Source organism: Suricata suricatta, chromosome 5 (genome assembly GCF_006229205.1).
Source record: "Suricata suricatta isolate VVHF042 chromosome 5, meerkat_22Aug2017_6uvM2_HiC, whole genome shotgun sequence".
Classification (NCBI taxonomy): domain Eukaryota; kingdom Metazoa; phylum Chordata; class Mammalia; order Carnivora; family Herpestidae; genus Suricata; species Suricata suricatta.
This window is the reverse complement of record NC_043704.1, coordinates 66,667,906-66,690,053: the sequence shown is the minus strand read 5'-3', so window position 1 is coordinate 66,690,053 and position 22,148 is coordinate 66,667,906. Positions and strand designations below refer to the sequence as shown.

Below are 22,148 nucleotides of genomic sequence, written 5' to 3'. Positions count from 1 at the left end.
ATGTTTATTTATTTTGAGAGAGAGAGAAGGGACTAAGAGGGAGGGGGAGAGAGAAGCCTAAACAGGTTCCACACTGTCAGCAAAAAGCCTGATAAAGGCCTCAATCCCACTAACTGTGAGATCATAACCTGAGCCAAAATCAAGAGTCAGACACTTAACCAACTGAGTGAGTTTGAGCCCTGCATCAGGCTCTGTACTGACAGCTCAGAACCTGGAGCCTGATGCAGATTCTGTGTCTACCTCTCTCTGCCCCACCCCCACTTGCATTCTGTGTCTCTTTCTATTTCTCAAAAATAAATGTTAAAAAATAAAAGGATAGGGGTGCCTGGGTTGCTCAGTCAGTTGAGTGTCTGACTTCAGCTCAGGTCATGATCTCACCACTCGTGGACTCTAGCCCCACATCAGGCTCTGTGCTGACAGCTCAGAGCCTGGAGCCTGCTTCCGATTCTGTGTGTCCCTCTCTTTCTGCCCCTTCCCTGCTAATGATCTGTCTCTCTCTCTCTCAAAAGTAAATAAATGTTCAAAAAAATTTTTAATAAATAAGTGGGTAAACAAAACTGATAAACCTTTAGCCAGACGCATTCAAGGAATAAAGAAGGCAGACTCAAAATCAGAAATGAAGGAAAAATAACCAACACCACAGAAAAAATTATGATTATGAAAAATTATATGCCAACAAATTGGACAACCTAAAAAAATGGCTACATTCCTAGAAATGTAATCCTCCAAAGTTGATTTAGGAAGACAGAAAATTTGAGATTCTGGGGGCAAGATGGCAGAGAAGAAGGGAGCACTTACCTCCATAGGCCCACAACCATCAAACTGTGAAGAATTAAAAGCCACAACTTTCTAACCTCCAGGAGTGGAGATGTGTGCACTGACCCCTTATTGATAACAGCCTCACAGATGCCTGAGTGAGTGAGAACAGGGAATGGGGACTCTGAGGGAGGGAGTGCTGGCTCAAAGCGGAGCTGGGAAAGAGAGTGCCCAGAGACTTAGCCCCAGGCCTGCAGAGAGCATGGGTCCAGAGGCTGCATAGCACTGTGGAAGGCCCCGCGCACACAGGACAGCCTTGCAGGTTGGCACAGAATTTTGGAGAGCTGTGCCCGAGCTGGCGGCACAAGATGCTGCCTGAGAACCGGCCTGCAGGGAGGGGAAGAGGAGAGACTGAAAGGAGACCTCAGCCAGTGGTGCAGCAGAGAGACAAACTTTCCATTTGCAGTCACTGGGCGCAGGGAGACAAATCCGACCCCCCTTAGCGGGCTAATTATCCTGTGGGCCCAGCAGCCCACACACCTCAGGGGGAACCAGGAAAAGGCTAGTTCTCCAATTCCCCTGCGTAGTCCCGACCAGAAAGATGCCCGGCTTCCAGAGGTTATTTTGATGGTGGTGGAAGCATTAAAGTGGATGGACTAGGGTTTGGAGGCCTGGCAGAACTCAGAAAACCGAAATAATTTGACCCACCCATGGCAGGGGGAGGTTGGACTCAAGAGAGTGGTTAGCAACGCATGGTCTGAGAGGGATTTGAGGTGTCGCCATTCTTCTCCCTGCATCCACTAAGTCAGGGCCTCAGAGACCAGGCCCTGAGACCCGACCTATCTACATCGAACTACGCCCATCTGCACTGGAGAGCTGGATTCTTCTTTTCCTGCTTTTACTTTTTTTTTTTTTTTGCATTTTTGCATTCCTATTTTTAATTTTTTATTTAAAAAATTTTCCCTTTTCTATTTTCCTATTTTCTCCTTTCTCCCCCTGGAGTTTGGGAAAGACCAACATTTAAGCACTGCTGTGATTAGATCAACCCTTACCATCCAGATATTTTTCCCTTATCTCATTCTTATCTCTCTCCTCTGCAGGAGATGAGGATCACATAGGCTCTCAGACCGTCCTTTATCTCTGGCTTTCTCTGTGCCCCTGGCTTTTTTTTTTTTTTTCTCCTTTTCTGTCCTCTTTTCTTTCCCTATCCCTTTTTTTCCTTTCCCATTTGGTTTGCTTGTTTACCGGATCTGTCAGTGCATTTGCGTGCTTGTATTCCCTGTGTGTTTGTTTTCCTTTTCAGGGCAACCTCAAGAAACAAGCAAAGCACACATAGTGGAAAGTCTCAAATGTCACTAAGTAAGGAAATATATTAATTATGGGCACAACAAGAGAAACTGAGAGACACCATTAGAAGAACATCTCCTGAAACGACAGGCCCTGGACAGAGAGCCTCCTTTAATAGAGCCATACTAATAGGCACACAATGCAGAATGAGCTTTTAAAATTGATAAGAGACAGAAAGGTTGCCAAAATGACGAAATGAAAGAACTCTCCTCTAAAGAAATTCCAGGAAGAAATCACAGTGACAGAACTGCTCAAAACAGACACAAGCAACATAAGAATTTAGAACAATTATCATAAAATTAATCGCTAGGCTTGAAAAAAGCATAGAAGCTGTCAGAGAAGATATTGATACAGAGACTAGGAACCTTTAATATGTCCTATGAAGGACATTATTTAATAATTACAGGGTCTCCACATCAGGAAGAGCTAACAATTATAAACATCTATGCACCAAATTCAGGAGCACCCAAATACATAAAACAACTAATTGCAAACAGAAACGATCTCATCAATAAGAAACAAGGTACCTGAACAACACACTGGAATAGATGGAATTAATAGATATATATAGAACTCTGCATCCTGAAGCTAGGGAATTCACTTTCTTCTCAAGAGCATATGGCACATACTCCAAGATTGATCACATAATGGGTCATAAGACAACCCTCCATAAATACAAATGAATTGAGATCATACCATGCACATTTTCAGATCACAATGCTATGAAACTTGAAATCAACCCCAGGAAAAAGTCTGGAAAACCTCCAAAAATGTGGAGGTTAAAAACCACCCTACTGAAGAATGATTGAGCGAATCAGGCAATTAAAGAAGAAATTTAAAAATATATGGAAACAAATGAAAACAAAGATACAATAGCAAAGGCAGTCCTAAGAGGAAAGTTTATTGCAATCCAAGCCTATTTCAAAAAACTAGAAAAGGCTCAAACTCAAATTCTAACAGAGCACCTAAGGAAACTATAAAGGGAGCAGCAAGAGCACCTCAAACCCATCAGAAGAAGAGAAATAATAAAGATCAGGGCAGAAATAAACAATATAGGAACCAAAAAAGCAGTTGAAAAAAACCAATGAAACCAAGAGTTGGTTTCTTGAAACAATAAACCAAATTGATAAACCTCTAGCAAGGCTAGACAAAAAACAGAGAACACCCAAATAGACAAAATCATGAAGGAAAATGGATCTATTACAACCGATCCTTCAGAAATATAAGCAATCATCAGAGATTACTATAAGAATTATATGCCAACAAACTGGACAATCTAGAAGAAATGGACAAATTCCTAAACACACATGCACTACCAAACTTCAAACAGGAAAAGATAGAAAATCTGAACAGACCCATAAACAGTGAAGAAATCGAATCAGTTATCAAAAATTTCCCAACGAATAAAAGCCCAGGGCCGGATGGATTCCCAGGGGAATTCTACCAGACATTTAAAGCAGAGTTAACACCCATCCTTCCAAAATATAGAAATGGAAGGAAGACTCCTGGACTCATTCTACGAAGCAAATATCACCTTGATTCCTAAACCAGACAGAGACCCAACTAAAAAAGAGAACTACAGGCCTATATCCTTAATGAAGACAGATGCAAAAATACTCAACAAGATACTAGCAAATCGAATTCAGCAGCACATAAAAAGAATTATCCGGGGCGCCTGGGTGGCTCAGTCGGTTAAGTCTCTGGCTTCAGCTCAGGTCAGATCTCACGTTCGTGGGTTCGAGGCCCGCATCAGGCTCTGTGCTGACAGCTAGCTCAGAGCCTGGAGCCTGCTTCAGATTCTGTGTCTCCTTCTCTCTCTGTCCCTCCCCCTCTCATGCTCTGTCTCTCTCTGTATTAAAAATAAATAAAACATTTAAAAAAATAAAAAAAAAAAGAATTATCCATCATGATCAAGTGGGATTCATTCCTGGGTTACAGGGCTGGTTCTATATTGGCAAATCCAGTAAGACAGAAAATTTGAAAAGAACTGTTACTACTAGTAAAAGAATTAAAATATTAAGCAAAAGCTCCCAACAAATAGAAGACCAAACACATTAAAAGTATCATTCACAACTCCAAATTTATTCTGGGGATGCAAGGATAGATTGATATTCACAAATCAATCAATGAGAAACATCACATTAACAAGAAAAAGGATAAAAACCATATGATCATCTTAATACATGCATTTGACAAAATATAACATCCACAATCCATTGAATTATATTCAATATAATAAAGGTTATATGTTAAAAACCCACAGCTAGTATCATACTCAATGGTGAAAATCTGAGAGCTTTTCATTGAAGGTTAGGAAAAAGACAAGGATATCTACTCTTGCCACTTTTATTCAACATAGTACTTAAAAATCCTAGCTGCAGGATTCAGACAATGAAAAGAAATAAAAGGCATCCAAATTGGTAAGGGAGAAGTAAAGTTGTCACTATTTGCAGATGCCATGAGACTATCTATAGAAAACCCTAAAGACTCCAACAAAAAACTACTAGAATGGATAAATGAATTCAATAAAGTTGCAGGATACAAAATTAATATACAAAAATATGTTGCATTTCTATACTCTAATAATGAAGTAGAAAAAAATTTTAAGACAGTTTTAAGATGATTGCACCAAAAATAAAATACCTCAGAATAAACTAAACCAAGGTGATGAAAGAATTGTACTCTGAAAACTATAAAACATGATGAAAGAAATGGAAGATAACACAAACAAATGGAAAGATATTCCATGCTCATGAATTGAAAGAATATCATTAAAATATCCATACAACCCAAAGCAATCTACATACTTAATGCAATCTCTATCAACATATTAACAGCATTTTTCACAAAAGTAGAGCAATTCTTAAAGTTGTTGGAACCACAAAAAAACCCCAAAGCCAAAGCAATCTTGAGAAAGAACAAAGTCGGAGTTCTCTCAATTCCAGATTTCAACATACATGACAAAGCTGATAATCAAAGTAGTATGGTACTGGCAAAAACAAACAACACAGACACATAGTCCAATGGAACAGAAAAGAATGCCCAGAAATAAACCCATCCTTATATGGTCAATTAATCTACAACAAAGGAGGCAAGATACACAATGAGGACAAGAGTCTCTTCAAAAATGGTATTATGAAAGCTGGACAGCTACATATAAAAGAGTGAAATTAGACCACTTTCTTACACCATGCACATAAATAAAGTCAAGTTAAAAACCTGGAAATGTGAAACCTGGAATCTTAAAACTCCTAGAAGAAAAGAAAGGGAGTAATTTCTTTGATATCTACTGTAGAAACATTTTTCTAGATATTTATCTTCCAGCAAGGGAAATAAAAATAAAAATAACCATTGGGAATACACCAACATGAAAAGCGTTTGCACAGTAGTGGAAAACATCAACAGAGTGAAAAATGCAACTTACTTAATAGGAGAAGATATTTGCAAGTGATATATCTGATAAAAGGTTAATATCCAAAATATTTAAATAACTTATACAAGTTAACACCACAAAACCAAGTAATCTAAATAAAAAAACTGGACAGAGAACTTCAACAGACCTTTTCCCAAAGAAGACATACAAATGACCGATAGACACAAAATAAGATGTCCAACATCACAAATCATCAGGGAAACGCAAATCAAAACCACAATGAGACGTCACCTTCCACCTGTGAGAATGGCTAGAATCAAAAAGACAAGAAATACAAGTATTGGCAAGGATGAGGAGGAAAAGAGACGCTGGTGCACCATTGGTAGGGATGTAAATTGGCACAGGCACCATGAAAACAGTATGGAGATTTCTCAAAAAATTAAAAATAGAAATACTATTGAGCCAGTATTCCCACTACTGAGTTTTTACTCAAAGAAAACAAAAACACTAATTTGAAAAGATACACACACACCCCTATGTTTATAGCAGCATTATTTACAATAACCAAGATATAGAAGTAATCCAAGTGACCACTGATAGATGGATAAAGATGTGCCATACACACACACACACACACACACACACTGGAATATTACTTAGCCATAGAAACTAGTGAGATACTGCCATTTGTGACAACATAGATGGGACTGGAGGGTATGATGCTGAGTGAAATAAGTCAGATAGAGAAATACCATATGATTTCACTTATGTGTGGAATTTAACAAACAAAATAAGTGAACAAGGAAAGAAAAAATTCTAGACTCATAGAAAACAAGCAGGTGGTTGCCAGAGGGGCAATGGTGGGCTGGGGGCTAAATAAATGGGATTAAAAGCTATAAACTTCTAGTTATAAATAAGTCATGAGATGAAAAGTACAGTACAGGGAACATAGTGAATAATACTATAATGTTGTAATGCAACAGATGGTGATCACATTTTTGTGAGCACTGAACATATAGAATTGTTGAATCAATATGTCGTACATAATATAACATTGTCAAATATATTCAATTAAAAAAGGAAAGACAGTGAGGGAAAATCAGTTTCATGTCTACATTGAAACTGTGTGTAATAAGAAGACACTTTTACTGTCTTTGTAAAGGAGTTGAAAGCACCACTCTAACAGCAATATTTTATATTTGTTTCCTTTGCCTACAACATAATGAGAAAGAAAAGAAACTAAAAGAAGGCCTCCATCTCCTCTACCCTTGAGATCCTGGTCTTCTGTATTGTTGCAGTAGTCCAATAACATTTATCATGTACCATTTTCCATTAGTCCATAGCCTAGCAGGTGACCATATAGTATATTGTACAAATTTTCAGAATAGTTGTTTTGATTAGGTTAACAGCAGAAATGTTTTCCATTTTATGTGTCCTGAGTCTCCAAATGCATCTTTTCAAACATCAGGGGTTGCCATCAAAATGTGTTACCATTTTCTGCATCTCCTAAACTCTCCTGGTTTAGCTTTCACTATTGAACCAATACATTTCTACAATTCTGGCATAACAATATTCCACATAAGTAAAGAGTATTTACCATCTAACATATACTAATGTCAATTATCAATAATGTCTTCCTGTATTTTAATTGTAATGAATAGAGTATAAAAATACTGTTAATCTGTAAATGAATAACTTACTTGCTTTGTGTCAGATCAACTACAATGAGATCTTTCTCCAGAAGTACTACAACAGCATAAGGTTCTTGAAATTCTACAAATAAAAATAAAAAGTGGAAGTTTTCATATTTTGTATTTTATAAGATCATCAAACTTTCATTTCCTTTATCTCCTTAGTTATTTAAATGATTTCAGAAGACCAAAATATGAGCCACAGTAAGAAGTAACAGAGTATTTTTATTAAAAAATATTGTTGTGTTTCTTAGACTTAATGTTTAAATCATTATAGAGAATGTGAAAGCGAGAAGTTGCATAGTTAAATATTTCTCAATAATCATGAGGTGGTGATAGATTATTGGAAAAGAGTCTGTCATCTGTCTCACAAACACTTATCTTATTCATCTATAACTTTACATTTTAGATCTGGTTTCATATGTACAAGGAGATGTTCTAAGAAAATAGTAGTTCTGCCCTCCTGGGCTATGATATATTTACACCTCCCTATGAGAGCAACACTCCTTATGCTAAACAATTTAATTTCTATTCAATATGATTTAACAGTACTTACAAATTGCGTTCTATGTGCCTGAGAGTATATACCTCAAAGGTATAGAGTCTGAGGCAGAGGGTCTGAAGAAAATCTGGGATTTTAATTTCCTAAACTTTAACCCCTCCCTCCTTTCAATAGATTCCAGAAACTATTCTCAGAACAGAGGATATATGGAGAATAAAATCGACAAGGTCCTTATTCTCATGAGTTTACATTCTAGAAATATATACAAACCATGAAGAAGTAAACAAGTAGATTGAGAAAGTAATGTGAGCCATTTAAAAAAATATCAAAGGTAATGGTATAAGAAACAACTTGTGGGTCAGGCAGAGAAAGACAAATACTGTATGATTTCATGCATATGTGGAACTTAAGGGAAAAAAACCCCAGATGAACATATGGGAAGGGGGGGGAACAAAATGAGGGAGAAAAGGAAACCATAAGAGACTCTTCATGATAGTAAACAAACTGAAGGTAGATAGAGGGAGTTGGGTAGGGGATGGGCTAACTGAGTGATGGATATTAAAAAGGGCACATGTTATGATGAGCCCTGGGTATTATATATAAGTGATGATCCACTAAATTCTATACCTGAAACCAATATTATACTATATGTTGACTAATAAGAATTTAAGTAAAAATTTGAAAAAGACAAAGAAAGAAATGACTTGTGGCTGGGGGGAGAGCACTAATTTAGTTATTGTGGTCAGGAAAAGCATTGTTTTCCATTTACAATAGTACTAATAAAGGAAAGGTACAATTAAAGTGTTCTCAATTTAAGGAGTAAGTATTTACAAAAATGTCTTCCATACATGATATTTGATTCTCAGTAACTAGAACAGGTATTATATTACTATTTTTCATTTCGTTGACAAAACTAAAGTCTAAAGAGGTTATGAGATTGGCACAAATTTATAAAACTAGTTAACTGAAAAAGCTGAAACTTTAACCCAGGCCTTCTGATTCAAAATTCAGTCTGTTTTCATTATACCAGCAGTTTCTACGAGTTACTTTAACAGGTATTTAATCCTAAACTCAACAACCACTTGACAAGAATTTTATTCAGAGAATTCAAGTCTTATCAGATGGGAAACTGGAAGAGATGGCCTTCATGGTCTTGAGAAGCTATAGAACCTATTCATATTTATAAGTCACATGCTATGAGAGGAAAACTAGAAAGAAAACCCCCAAAACTGAGGAGTTTGAGAGGATGAAGTCTTCATACTGTTTGCTATTCAATCTGTTCTCAGTCTTCCTCTGCTTCTTCCTTTTCTCTTAGAGCTGTTTTAAAATTTCAACATTATTTTAATACTTCTGAACCTAGGGTTTTTATGGGGTTTTTGTTTGTTTGTTTTGTTTTTCAGTTGAAGGAACACTGAAGTTCTATACTACTATTTTCTTCTTTGTCTTCTCTTTCCCAACCAATAATCATTGGTTGGGAAGCAATTGCTGTAAAAATAAGATGCTGAGACACTGGCATGGATGAGAGAAATTCATAATTACTTTAGGTGGTTATGTCTACTTTATCACTTGAGATAGGTACATCTGTTTTAGATCATTATTGTTTCTTTTCAAATAATAAAAACTGGTAGTAAACGTCTCATCTTTGTAGAAGTACTTGGTTTAACTGTGGTAACCTCTGAATAAAAAGATTTCCTTAGGATTAGGTGTCAGTTTAGGTTCAATTATATGTCTATTACTTTTTGACCGTTTGATCTTAGGCAAATTCATTAACTTATTAGCTCAATTAAATCAATTTCTTTACTCATTGATATGGCAAAATAATAACAACTTTCTTAGACTGTTATGGAGATTAGGTATATATGAAGATGTTTAATGCAAAGCCTGGCACACTGTATGCACTCAACAGATGCTGATCATATCATTTCCTCTATTAGATTGGTTTATTTTTGAGCAGTCTTTTAACCCTAGAGCCCAACAAGGTGAAAGGCTCTATTATAATTACTACTTCTCTGAAGAGAAATGAATAATTTATGACACTCGTAGAAGACCAGATACAGTTAAATGTAAATGTAAACTGACTAATTCTGAGTATAGTTGGTTAGTTACTCTGGGCAATAACCCCTGAGATGAAAGGCATTTGTGTTCTTTGAAAAATAAGTTAAATTGACAATGTCAAAATGATTTATCAATATTAAAAACTTAATAAACTTATTTTAACAAATGCATAAGATTTATCATTATGGCTATAAAGATTGACATTCCATATTTGCTCATATTGAGTTATAATCAAAATACAGTGATAAGTGAAAAAAAGTGTGCTACAGAATAGTACATAGACTATGTTGTCAATTGTACAAAAAGGAGATAACGTAGGCACAGATAAGCATACATATGCATTGCATAAAACTTTTTGGGAGAATACATAAGAAACATTGAAATAGCAATTGCCTCTTGAAGGGCAATGAGTAAATTTTCATTAACCGTAAGGTCTTTTCTGTCATTTTCATGTATTATTGTTCTAATCAGAATGGATAGATGTGGCTTAGAAGTGATAAGACATAGTTACAATATATTTATAATTTACTTAACATTATTATAAATTATCCTAACATCTCTACTAATGTGCAGAAGTTTATATACCCAAACACACACATGTAAAATGTGTGGTTGCATAGATCAAATGCTATGGGTCTCTATTACTGGCACACATTTTTCTCTAAGTTCATTAACAGGAGGCATTTTCCTAAATTCAGCCTTTGGTCTTCTGTTTGTTCTTTCTCTCTTTGTTCCTTTATCATTCATAATGCCACAGAGCATCTATATTCTAATAATTCATAAACAAATAGTAAACACCTTTTTCCTTTCTTTTTCTGCTCTCTAGGGATTCTACTGACTTAGAATCAGACATCATTTTTACAAAAACTGTAGTTATTATATATGAAACCATTTTTCTTAAAATATATTATCTTTGACTCCTCTATCATGTCGCTCTCTAAACTTAACTGGTGTCCAAATTTAGTGAGTTTTGTCTTTCCATTCTTGCAGGTAGCACCGTTTTAGATCTTGACCATTTTAATGAACATTGCTACAAACTCCACCCAGCTGTAATCTGCAATTTAAGATTTCAGTTTTTCTTCAGACCCACACACTTTTTGGGGGAAAATTTTACTAAAAACATTGCTTTCTTTCATCTTAATATTTTCTCAAAATTTCACTGTTGCTTTCTATCTCCAAATACCTCCAAAAGGCTTTCAATTTTTTCTCTTAAGTTGATCTCACCCTATTCTAAAACCTTTATTCAATATCCTTTTCAAGTGTCGGGTCATTTTTCAAAGCCTATCTAAATCCTTTTTCCATGCAGCTTTGCATGAAAATTTGTCGTTGACTCGGACTAGCCTATAAATTATATTCAAACCCATATAACTCAGCACTTAAGTGTTATATTTTTTAAACTTAAATCATAATTATCTACCTCATCCAACCAGATTTTATGTGATTTGACATCAGAGATCAGTTTTATATTTCATCTATATTCTCAGTAAGTCCTTACAGTACTGAGGCCACAGAGGCACCCAATAAATATTTGTTGATTGATTAACAGAAGTAACTTGTCTGTCCCAATAACCCTGGAAATAAAGTGCCAGATTGATATTTCATATCAATTTATCTCATCTTTAAATATGAAACTAAAAATTTTAAGCAAATTAATAGAGTTGTAATAAAATAATTTCTAGATCTTCAAAGTTACAAAGTATGCTCATTTTGGCCTCCCAATAATCATGTGGAGTCAATATTATTATTCTCTTTCTAAAAATGATAAGTCAAACTCATAAAAGTAAAATGACTTACCCAAGTTCACCTAGCTAGTGACTGACAGGGCTACATCATAAACCCAAACACTGTGTCTCCAAATCAAGAGTTCCTTCTTTTAAATATTCCCTCTTAAAAAATTAGAGTTGTGTGTGTGTGTATATATATATATATATATATATATATATATATATATATATATATATGTGTGTGTGTGTGTGTGTATATGTATATATATACACACACACATATACATACATACTGTGTTTTAATCATAAGCTCATATTTTACTTTTTTATGTCATCCTTCTTAATTTTTAGATTTCATTGTTAAAATATTTCATTCTTATTAGATTTCATTATGTAGGCTGCACATAAGTTGTTTTTGTGTTTACAAAAAGTCTTTATATTCAGGATGCGTCTCTTCCCCCAAAGACCCTTCTAATTATTCTCAAAATTGAAATAAATCACTAACCACACATCAGCAATCCTAGAGTAATCAGAGGTGCTGCAGTTGCATCTGAAGCAAAGCCAGATGTAAAACAGATGCAGTACCACCAGAGTTACAGATCACTGATATCAGGTAAGTGCTTTAACTTTGATTAGCACTGGAATGGATGGGTGGAGCTGGTCTAGGAGAGGCTATTAGGAGACCTCAGTTTCCCCAAGTGATTTCACCCTGGACCCCTATCGGACCCTCCCAGTTCAGCTTCCACCATCCTTATCAAAGTTTAAAGCACTTACCTGATATAAGAACCTGAAACTCCAGCACTGCTGTACTACATCTGTCTTAACTTCCAGTTTGTCAAGTAGGTACAGTTGCAGAAACTGCTCCAGCACCTGTAGCTCAGTGTTGTACCACAGTAGATGTCAGCTGCCAAAACTAAAAATATTTAAGCTTAATTTTATTAGGACCTTATTTCAAAAATAATTTTCAACATTAATAGTTTCATTTTTGTTACTTACCATTTGGATATGGTGTTTCACATAAAGTAAGAAATTCAACAATAGGATGATCCATTTCAAGCACTGTAATTGCTTTTCCATGCATGATGGTTAAACTTGGTCTTCTGCAAGCTTTGTCATAGGACAGTCCACCAGAAAATATTATAAATGGTTCACTACATAGAAAGAAAAGTTAATGAGATGGAGAAGTCCTTTAAGATGATACAATTATCACAGACTAAGCTAATGAAGGCAAGTTTGGTGGGGATTATACATGATGTAATTTGTCAGAGAGAAAACATCTTTCCTGGCCCAAAATACCTCAGCCAAGTGACTTAATATTCTACCATATCCCTTTTTTTGGAAGTAAATTCTCACCATTAAAATTACTAATGAATCAGTCTAAAGGTGTTGAGGTGGGTTGGGGAAAAGATAGGATGGTTGAAGGGAGGTAGAGATGCTCATTGACTGAAAAGGACATCTTCACATGTACTAGTTGATTCCGAAAACTCTGTATCACTACCACTAAAATATTAAGTTATGTTAGTTTATCACATTAACTATTTGGCATGTGGGGTCTAAAATTCCTAAGGGACAAAAGATGCAACTTTCAATATAAAATGAAATGCAAATGTAACAATCCCAGAGAGTGGTAGAAGGTAACATAAAAATTCTATATAATGGATTTTTTGTGGGAAAAGAGTCATGATAAAAAGGTGGAAGAAACAAAAAACAAAAAATGTGATCTTCTCAATTTTACCTTGGGTCAGCCAGTTCTATTTAGTAAAACTAACATCAAATGCTTAAGGTGAGCCTGAGATGACTATAAAATATTACTGTTGTCAGAAAGTTATGAAATAGTATCATAATTTTTCACTTTTCTCAAAGTAATACCTGTCTCTAGTTTATATATATGTATGTGTGTGTTAATAAAGTATTTGAATAAGTAAATACTAACACAAAATATTCTTCTCCAAAACAATTTTTAAAAAGAAATAGACACTAATTTTACCAAATTCTTTGGGAACATATGCTTCTCTAAATAATTCACTTCCATTTATTCACCAAAGAATCAACTAGTTTCTAGAAATCACTCCATAAATTTCCCTTTCTCTTTCATTTTGTACTGTACATAGTATCAAATGTTACCAATGGAAAATTTGCTATCTTATGCTGGCTATATTACAAAAAGAGTTTTTTAAAAAGTTTCCATGAAAATCTATATATAAAATGTTTATACTAATTTTTATTTATAATTCTATGTTTTAACATAAAATTTGAGTTAAAAGCTAAATAAGAAAGAGTGCTCTAATTTATTTTTTATTTAAAGTTTTAAAAATATTTACTTATTTTTGAGAAAGAGAAACAGAACACAAGTGGGGGAGGGGCAGAGAAAGAGAGGATGACACAGAATCTGAAACAGGCTCCAGGAGGCAAGTTGTCAGCACAGTGCCCTACGTGGAACTCAAACTCCAGTGAGATCATGACCTGAGCCACAGTTGGACAGTTAACTGACTGAGCCAACCAGGCGCCCCTCTAATTTATTCTTCTTGAGTCCTGTATCAGTTGAAGTGAGTCTTACCTCAGTAATGTGGCATATTAAGTTACCAACCTAACAATGTCAGTATTAAGCAACAATTTTTTCCAATAAAATAAATGCTTATATTATTAAGACTTCTCTCTAGATTTAAAAATCACTTCTAATGAAATGAGTATGGGGTTTTGTACCTTTTTGTGTTGCTTTGTTTTATAACAAATGTCATGACTTGGAGAACATATTATCTTTCCATACATATTGAGCTTAACTGCTCCAAATATTATTAAGGCCTTACATATCAATTTTTTCCATGTAAAAGTATAAACTCCCATCTCTTAGTACTAATCCAAAAAAGGTTAAGAAGAAATTTACTCTCTCTTTTTTGGTAAGCACATTGGAAAATGTGTCCTTTCTAATACTGGAACAAGATCTTTTATGCTTTTATGACTCTGCTTCAGAAAACATTGGGTCTAAAGTTAATTGCTGATATATATGTACTTCTCTGTAAAAAGTTATTTCCTCAGGAAAATGCTCAGGAAACCATGCATAAATAATTGCATTAGATACTTTATTGTAACATTAAATCCTCATAAGTATAATCCTCATTTTGTCAATGAGGTTAAATAGCAACTAAGCAGAAAAACCCAAAAGAAAACAAAGATCTGTAAGATTTCAAAGCCTCTTCTCCTAAACAGTGATCTATACTGCCTATGCTGATGAGTCTGGGATTAATGCAGGTGAACTTGTTCAGAATCAAGCAGCTATAGAGTGGCAGAATAAGGATTCATATTCAGACTCCAAAGTCCATGCTTTTCACTTCTAATGTTTCTAAAACTCTGGCCATAACTTAATAAATGTTCTGAAAGAAGTTTTTAATTTAATAATTTGACAAACACATCCAAACCATATCTCTTTTGAAATTTTATAATTCAGACCATACAGTAAATATTCTAAGAAATTGTAAAGAATCCAATTTACTTTTATAATAATGCAGACTTTCTCAGATCTCTTAAATGTATTTTATTACAGATTCCTATTTTTTCATGAATATAGTTAGTGATCAAAGTGAAACACAATTTGGTAATGCTATACCACAGTAAACTCTCTCCTTTACTACTTAATACAAATGTTTCTTGGTATACTGATCAGATGGATTACAAAATAAATAAATAGATATAATTAACAGTTTCTTCAAAAGACAACATTAATGCAAATTAAAAATCATTGACAAGTTGGATAGATTCAAAAGGCATTATGTTGAGTGAAAGAGAGTGGTTTAAAAGGCTACATAATATATAAATGCATTTATATGCCATCTCAAAAAGGCGAAACTATAGTGATGGAGAACAGATGAATGGTTGTTAAGGGTTAGCAGGGGAGCAAAGTCTGACTATTAGGAAAACCATGAGAGAATTTTAAGGGTATGGAAATGTTCTGTATTCTTATCATGATGATAATTTTCAGCTGTCTATACATGTGTTAAAATCCACAGTACTGACACCAAAAACATCTATTTTACTGTACAGTTTGTAAAGTAAATATAACATAAAAAGCATTAAAATTGTCTCAATGAAAAGAACAATATAAACAATAACTTCTGCAGTATTATCCATATTAAAATAACATTTGTTGGATATTTATAATATTCCAGGTATTGTATGAAGAACTTTACTTGCTTTATTATATTTAATCCTGATGATACCCCAATGAGAAAACTACTATTATTCTCATTTAACAGATGGATATACTGAGGCTTAGAGAATTTCACGCATGAAGTCTATCAGTAGGTGGCCATGATTAAAAGGAATTAAGAGACTAACAGAAAGTAATTTTATTAACTGCAGAGAATTTGATAATGCTAGGAGTAGCAAGTAGAAAGATCATTATTCCTTTTTTTGAAGAGGATCACTCTGTTAAGCCTAGAGACCATCAAGGTTGGGGCACAGTAAGTAAATTATTGGCTGGGGACCAATGATTTCTAAGCAGAATGGTTGTTCATCCCTCAAAATGTAAATAAAGCCAGTTTGTGAATGGCTGATCTAAGATAAATTAAGCAGAAAACAAACCCTGTGCATCTGCTACCTATATAGTCCTTTAAGAGGTCTTATTGTTGCAACATATTTGACAGAGATCTTAAAGTTCCTGCTCCTGCCACAGCCATACCAATTTTTGACTTCACAAGGTTTTTACTATATACTAGGTGGAGTAGAAGTATAGCTATTTATTTTCACCGCCAGACTATGGCCCATTTGCTGTAATACCTTTCAGTACTCTTCAGTAGCTCCTCTGCTGTTTAGTCTCCTTGTGTTCTGAATGGTGGAACCACTGCTTTTAGAGGTGACTTTTTTTTAGTATTGTAGTAATCACAACAAACACACACAATGTACTAAAGTGCACAGTGAGATGACAGTAATTATTATCTATAATATAGAGTTATTTCACATTAGAAATGAATTATGTCTACACTAAGTTGAGTTATCAATTACTAAAATAATTAATTAGGATCAGTGGAAATAATGTGAAATATCATGGCTTTGATGAGGACAATGATTAATTTCTTTCTATCAAGAAATCCATTATGTGCCACTCATCAAACTTACGATAGTACAAACTTCATGCATAATTTCATTTGTTCCTCACAAACAGCAAAATTAGATAGGTATTATTGATGAAAAAATAAATTTCAAGGTCACATAGCTGTCTTACTCCATTTGGCAAGGAATTTTCTTTCTTTCTTTCTTTCTTTTTTTTTTTTGGAGTGCAATGGGGAAGGGGAAAAGAAAGATACAGAATCCTGAGCAGGCTCCACACTGTCTGCAGAGTCTGATGCAGGGCTCAAACTCACGAACCATGAGATCAAGAGTCAGATGCTTAACTGACTAAACCACCCAGGGGCCCCTCCACTTTTTTTTAGTTTAGTTTTTGTTTTGTTTGAGAGAGAGAGAGAGTATATGGCAAGGATCTTAATAAGGATTTTACACTTGACTTGAATCCCTCATTCCTAAGGAATCTTCTCTTCACGTTCACCCTTTCCTCTCTTTGTGTGCCACCATCCTATCATCACTTAAGCCCCATATCAGGTATTTCTTTTCCCAAGAAGAATTTTACTGATCTCTCTTCACTGTTCTCTTCCCCTCCTTCTCTAGACTGGGTTAGATGTAGCTAGCTGGTGATGTAGCACCTCACATGTTACATGTAAACCACTGGTTTACGGCCTTACTTCCTCTATTAGACCATAACAGATTCAAAAGCAGGCAGTATTCTCTTTCATTTTAGTAAACTAAACAAGTTGCACAGTGTGTAGTATGGAGTAATAACTAATAACTAATAATAATATGTGTATGTAATAATATATACATTTTTGCAACATATATCCACGTATAATATATACGTTTCCATATATAATATGTACGTTTCAATACACATAATACATATGTAAAATGTTTCCATCCTTAGTAATTAAATTTTAAATGTTTTAATACTTTAACTATAAGAGTACAAATTTAGATTAAATGTATCTATAATACTGAGAATACATACCAGTGTGAGCATATAAGTAATATAAAGTAGAATTATCCAATTCAGAGTTGAAATAAAATTAAGGTTTAGGCCGGATTTGTAATTACAATAATTCTGGATGAGAATAGTGCCACTAATAATTACTGTAAGTGAAAAGAACACTGTTGATTTATAGGATAAGACTGCCATGTACACATAATAAAACTTTATTATGTATTATTACTCAATTTTTTATGTCTTAAAATTTAGTACTATTTTATTATGCAAATATATAATATATATAACTTTATCTTTCCAACTAACTATAATCTTTCCAATTTTAGAATGTAAAATCCTAAAGCACAGAGACTTGGTTATGTATTTAATTATATCATGTAAAATGCTAATAGGTATGTTTCTGCTTAATAAAACTGAATGATTGCTACCTGTAATGTGTATGGCCCAAAAGTCCTACATTGTTAAAATTTATGTGCATAACACTCATTTGAATATTTATAGAAAGTTAAAATAATTAGCAGTTGCTATTTGTAATATTTACTATACTAACATCATAGATATTCCTATTAAATAATAAGAACCATTATCATCAATGAAGAGGATATAGCCCATTAATATACTTACATAATAATGTAAAACTTTAATACATAAACATTAAAGGTTATTTGCCTTTCTTGTCTCTATTTCTTATATAATCTCCCATATTTGCCAAAGTTAAAAATGCATACCTGCTTCTACAGGTCTTGTATTCTACTTTAAGAATTGGTTTACAAGATTCAGATTTTCTTCCTTCTCTTTGACTTTTTCCTAAGGAAAGAAAAAGAATTTTGTTAAATCTATTTAAGTTCTACTCATCCATAATTATTTCAAAAGTTCAACTAACAGAATATAAAGAAAAAAGGTAATTTTGTGTTTTTCATAGTAGGATAAACACAGTTCTATGCATCCAAACCTATTTGTTCAATTTGTAAACAATTTGTTGAAGCCTAATAATTGACTGCTATGTAAGCAATAGATATTTGTAATCTATTCTCCATTCATAAATCTAGTCTCATACAGTTACTTTAATTTTTAAGATAAACAATTTTAAAATTGAAGACACATAGTTATCTGCATAATGAAATGCATTATTATGAAAATCCATACTTTCACATGCAGAAAGACTTGCCATTTAAAACTTGTAATAGACTATCAAAATAATTGCATTTTTGTAAAATTCATTTAAAGGAAAGTCCAATAGACAATGAACACAGTACATTTCAATGATATGCTATATTTGCATAAAAATAGTTTCTTGTAGGGAAAGGTTTATGTTGTTAAGACTCCATGGATTTTGAAAACTTATCAAAAAGAGTAGGAAATGGAAGTAAAGCTATTTCTACATATAGCATTTTTCTAGTTATGTTTTTGCTTATAATTCTATGTCTCATTTTGATAAAATCAGGGTTTTTGAAATATGGTTGTTTCTTTTTTAATAAGTACTCCTATATATTCTTATATTGCCACAACTGTTTATAGACACAGATACCTATTATGTAGAGAGATGTTTATGTGTATTTAAGTTTAAATTTTCAGGACAGTTTCAGAATGACACAGTCATAATCCAAATAGGATGTCAATATAGTTTTATTTAACTTGTTTAAAAGGCAGCATACAACATACCTTATCTGCTCCATGGCATGCTTCCTGAATTTGCCTTCTCCTTCTTTTACCCTACATCAACTAAAGAAGCAACCAATAATAAAATATTGGCCCTGGAGCACCTGGGTGGCTCAGTTGGTTAAGCATTGACTTCAGCTTAGGTCATGATCTCACAGCTTGTGAGTTTGAGCCACACATCAGGCTCTGTGCTGATAGCTCAGACCTTGGAGTCTGCTTCAGATTCTGTGTCTCCCTCTCTCTCTCTCCCCCCCCATCCCTGCATATGCTCTGTCTGTCTCTCTTACAAATAAATATTTAAAAAATTTTAAATATTGGTCATAATCATTCACATTATAAAAAAAGATTTTAAAGTATCTGTATTGTATATAAAAAAGAATTGCTGACATGATATGTAGATCATGATCCTTTACAAAGAGAGAACTGGCTCACAGACTCACTCTGAACAGGGGTCTTGCGGAGAGGAACAACTGGTTGGTGATTACTGGTCTGGGTAAAATGTAGGAATAGAGAAAACTGAAGGAAATAACACTGTAAGGAAAGGGACCCATTCTCCTCAGTTGGTATCTTTTTTCTCCATTGCTTGTCTAATAATGGCCAAGCCATTAATGAAATCAAAATAGTATATTTGCAGTTGCTTATATATACATGTATATGTGTGTGTATATGTGTGTATCTGTATATACATATGTACATATAATGAAACCAGTTACTGTTTTTAATTCGATACACATCAGTATCATGCATGGATTTATAAAAAGAATAGTATCTAAATTAACTAATTAATTATTTACTTCAATTTCCATTTCCAATAATTAATTTTGCCTGAAAGTTTTCAACTTTGATTATATTCATTGACTATCAGTAATTGAAATATGCTTACATGTCACATTGCAAACAATTGTCATAAAAAATTGCATTTATTGCTACTCTTTATGTTCAAAGGACTATACTAAATGGCAGGGTAAAAACAAAGAACAAAAAACAAGATGCTTAAAATTTACTAGCTTAAGCAAAACAAACATAAAACTGACAATATGAGGTACCATAAATAAGTAAATGAGTGTTGAGAATAGTAGGAGAACATGAAGCAGTAGTTAAGAATATTACAGTTTCACTTTATGATAGAAGAATTTCCACATTTTTTCAGATTACATTCTAGAAGCTAGACTAAGCATTATAAGATAGAACTTGGGAGTCCCAGTCCAAGATCGTGACATAGGAAGAATCTGAACACATCCCCTCCATAGACACACCAAATCTATACCTACTTATAGAGTAATTTCTCCTGAAGAACTGAGGACCAATTGTACAGCTTCTGTACAACAAAAAATAGACCACAAAGAGAAAAGCACAAGAGAGGAAAACACAAAGGGAAACTCAAACCCCCAGTGCTGTGAACTACAGTGGGGAGGGATAGGATTAAGGGGCCAGGAGCGGACTCATCTGTCCTGGGGCATAGAAAAAAAGTTATGGTTTCAAGGGCACTACAATATAATGGACCGAGCCCCAGAACACTGCCAAATGGGAGGGAGGGGCTGAAACTCTCTTGGGACTTGAGGGACTGGCAAGCGCCACTGTCTATGATCCCCCTCCACTTTGATAGTGAAGATGGGGGCAGGGTCCAGGTGCGACAGCTGGCCTGCCGCCTCGGCAAATCCTGGGCCCCTTGCACATACCAGCCCTTGATGGCCTGAGACAAAGAAAAAAGCCACAATTTTAAAAAGCAACTAACATATAGGGACACCTGGGTGGCTCAGTCGGTTAAGCATCTGACTTCAGCTCAGGTCATGATCTCATGGCTCGTGGGTTTGATCCCTGCATCAGGCTCTGTGCTGACAGCTTGGAGCCTGGAGCTTGCTTAAGATTCTGTGTCTCCCTCTCTCTCTGCCCTTCCCTCACTCATGCTCTGTCTGTGTCTCAAATATAAACATTAAAAAAAAAAACCCAACCAGCAACTAGCATATAAAAGATCAACCCCTAGAACTCCACCAAATGGCAAGGGAGCTACTGAAACTCTCTCCAGGCAGAGAAGTACCATGGTTTACATTCCCCTCTCCACCTCGATAGCTGTTACAAGAACAGAACAGAATCCAGGCACCCTAGCTAGCCTACTACCTCAATGAGGTAGCCCACACCAGCCCCAGTCATCCTACCAAGACAGCACCATTGTGGTGCACAGTGGAATACTCCTGTTCAGTGCTCACTACAGCTACAGCACTTATGCCAAAGTGATATATGTGCTAAGCACTCCAGAACACTTCAGGGCCATGTAATGTTGGCTCCAGATAATTCGCCAGGCACCCATTGCATGGAGCACCTAGGATCACTGCCCCCAGATCCCCCACCTTGTCCAGCTCTAACTCTGCCTCAGTTCCAGCCTCCCCACCAGGGCTTCCCCTGCATGGATCATTCTGGGATATGCCAACTTGCACCAACTTTTAGAATGTATTCCCATTTAAGTGACTATCAAATTAATATAGACTTCTATACACTTAGAATGTTATATATGAAACTCATGGTAACAACAAACCAAAAATCTGTAATACATACACAAAAAAGAGAGAGAAAACCAGTAATTACAACAAAGGAAAATGTCGATCACAAAGAAAGAGAGCAAGAGAAGAGGAACAGAGAACTACAAAAACAACTATCAAACAATGAACAAAATGGCAAAGTACATACCTATCAGTAATTACTTTAAATGTAAATGGTCTAATTCACCCATCAAAAGACATAGGATGATGGAATAAATAAAAATACAAGATCAACCCATCTATGTGCTGCCTATGCTCACTTCAGACCTAAAGACACATACAGACTGAAAGGTAAAGGATAGAAAAAGATATTCCATGCAAATTAAAGTAAAAAAAGTGGGTACAATAGTTAAAATAGACTTTACAGCAAAAAGTGTAACAAGAGACAAAGACACAATCATAAAGAAGTTAATTCAAAAAGAGAATATAGCAATTATAAATATCTATGTATCCAACAATGGAGCACCCAAATAAAG

At 34.7% G+C, this 22,148-nt stretch overlaps 1 protein-coding gene across 1 annotated transcript in view; it reads right to left on the bottom strand.

The window, feature by feature from the left end:
- STXBP5L (syntaxin binding protein 5 like) overlaps positions 1-22,148 on the bottom strand; it is a 361,836-nt gene that overhangs the window by 155,743 nt on the left and 183,945 nt on the right. The window contains exons 11-13 of the mRNA XM_029939407.1: positions 18,205-18,283; positions 12,445-12,599; positions 7,177-7,249 (exon numbers count right to left, since the gene is read on the bottom strand). Coding sequence (XP_029795267.1) covers positions 7,177-7,249; positions 12,445-12,599; positions 18,205-18,283 — 307 coding nt within the window. The remainder of the gene's footprint in view (positions 1-7,176; positions 7,250-12,444; positions 12,600-18,204; positions 18,284-22,148) is intronic.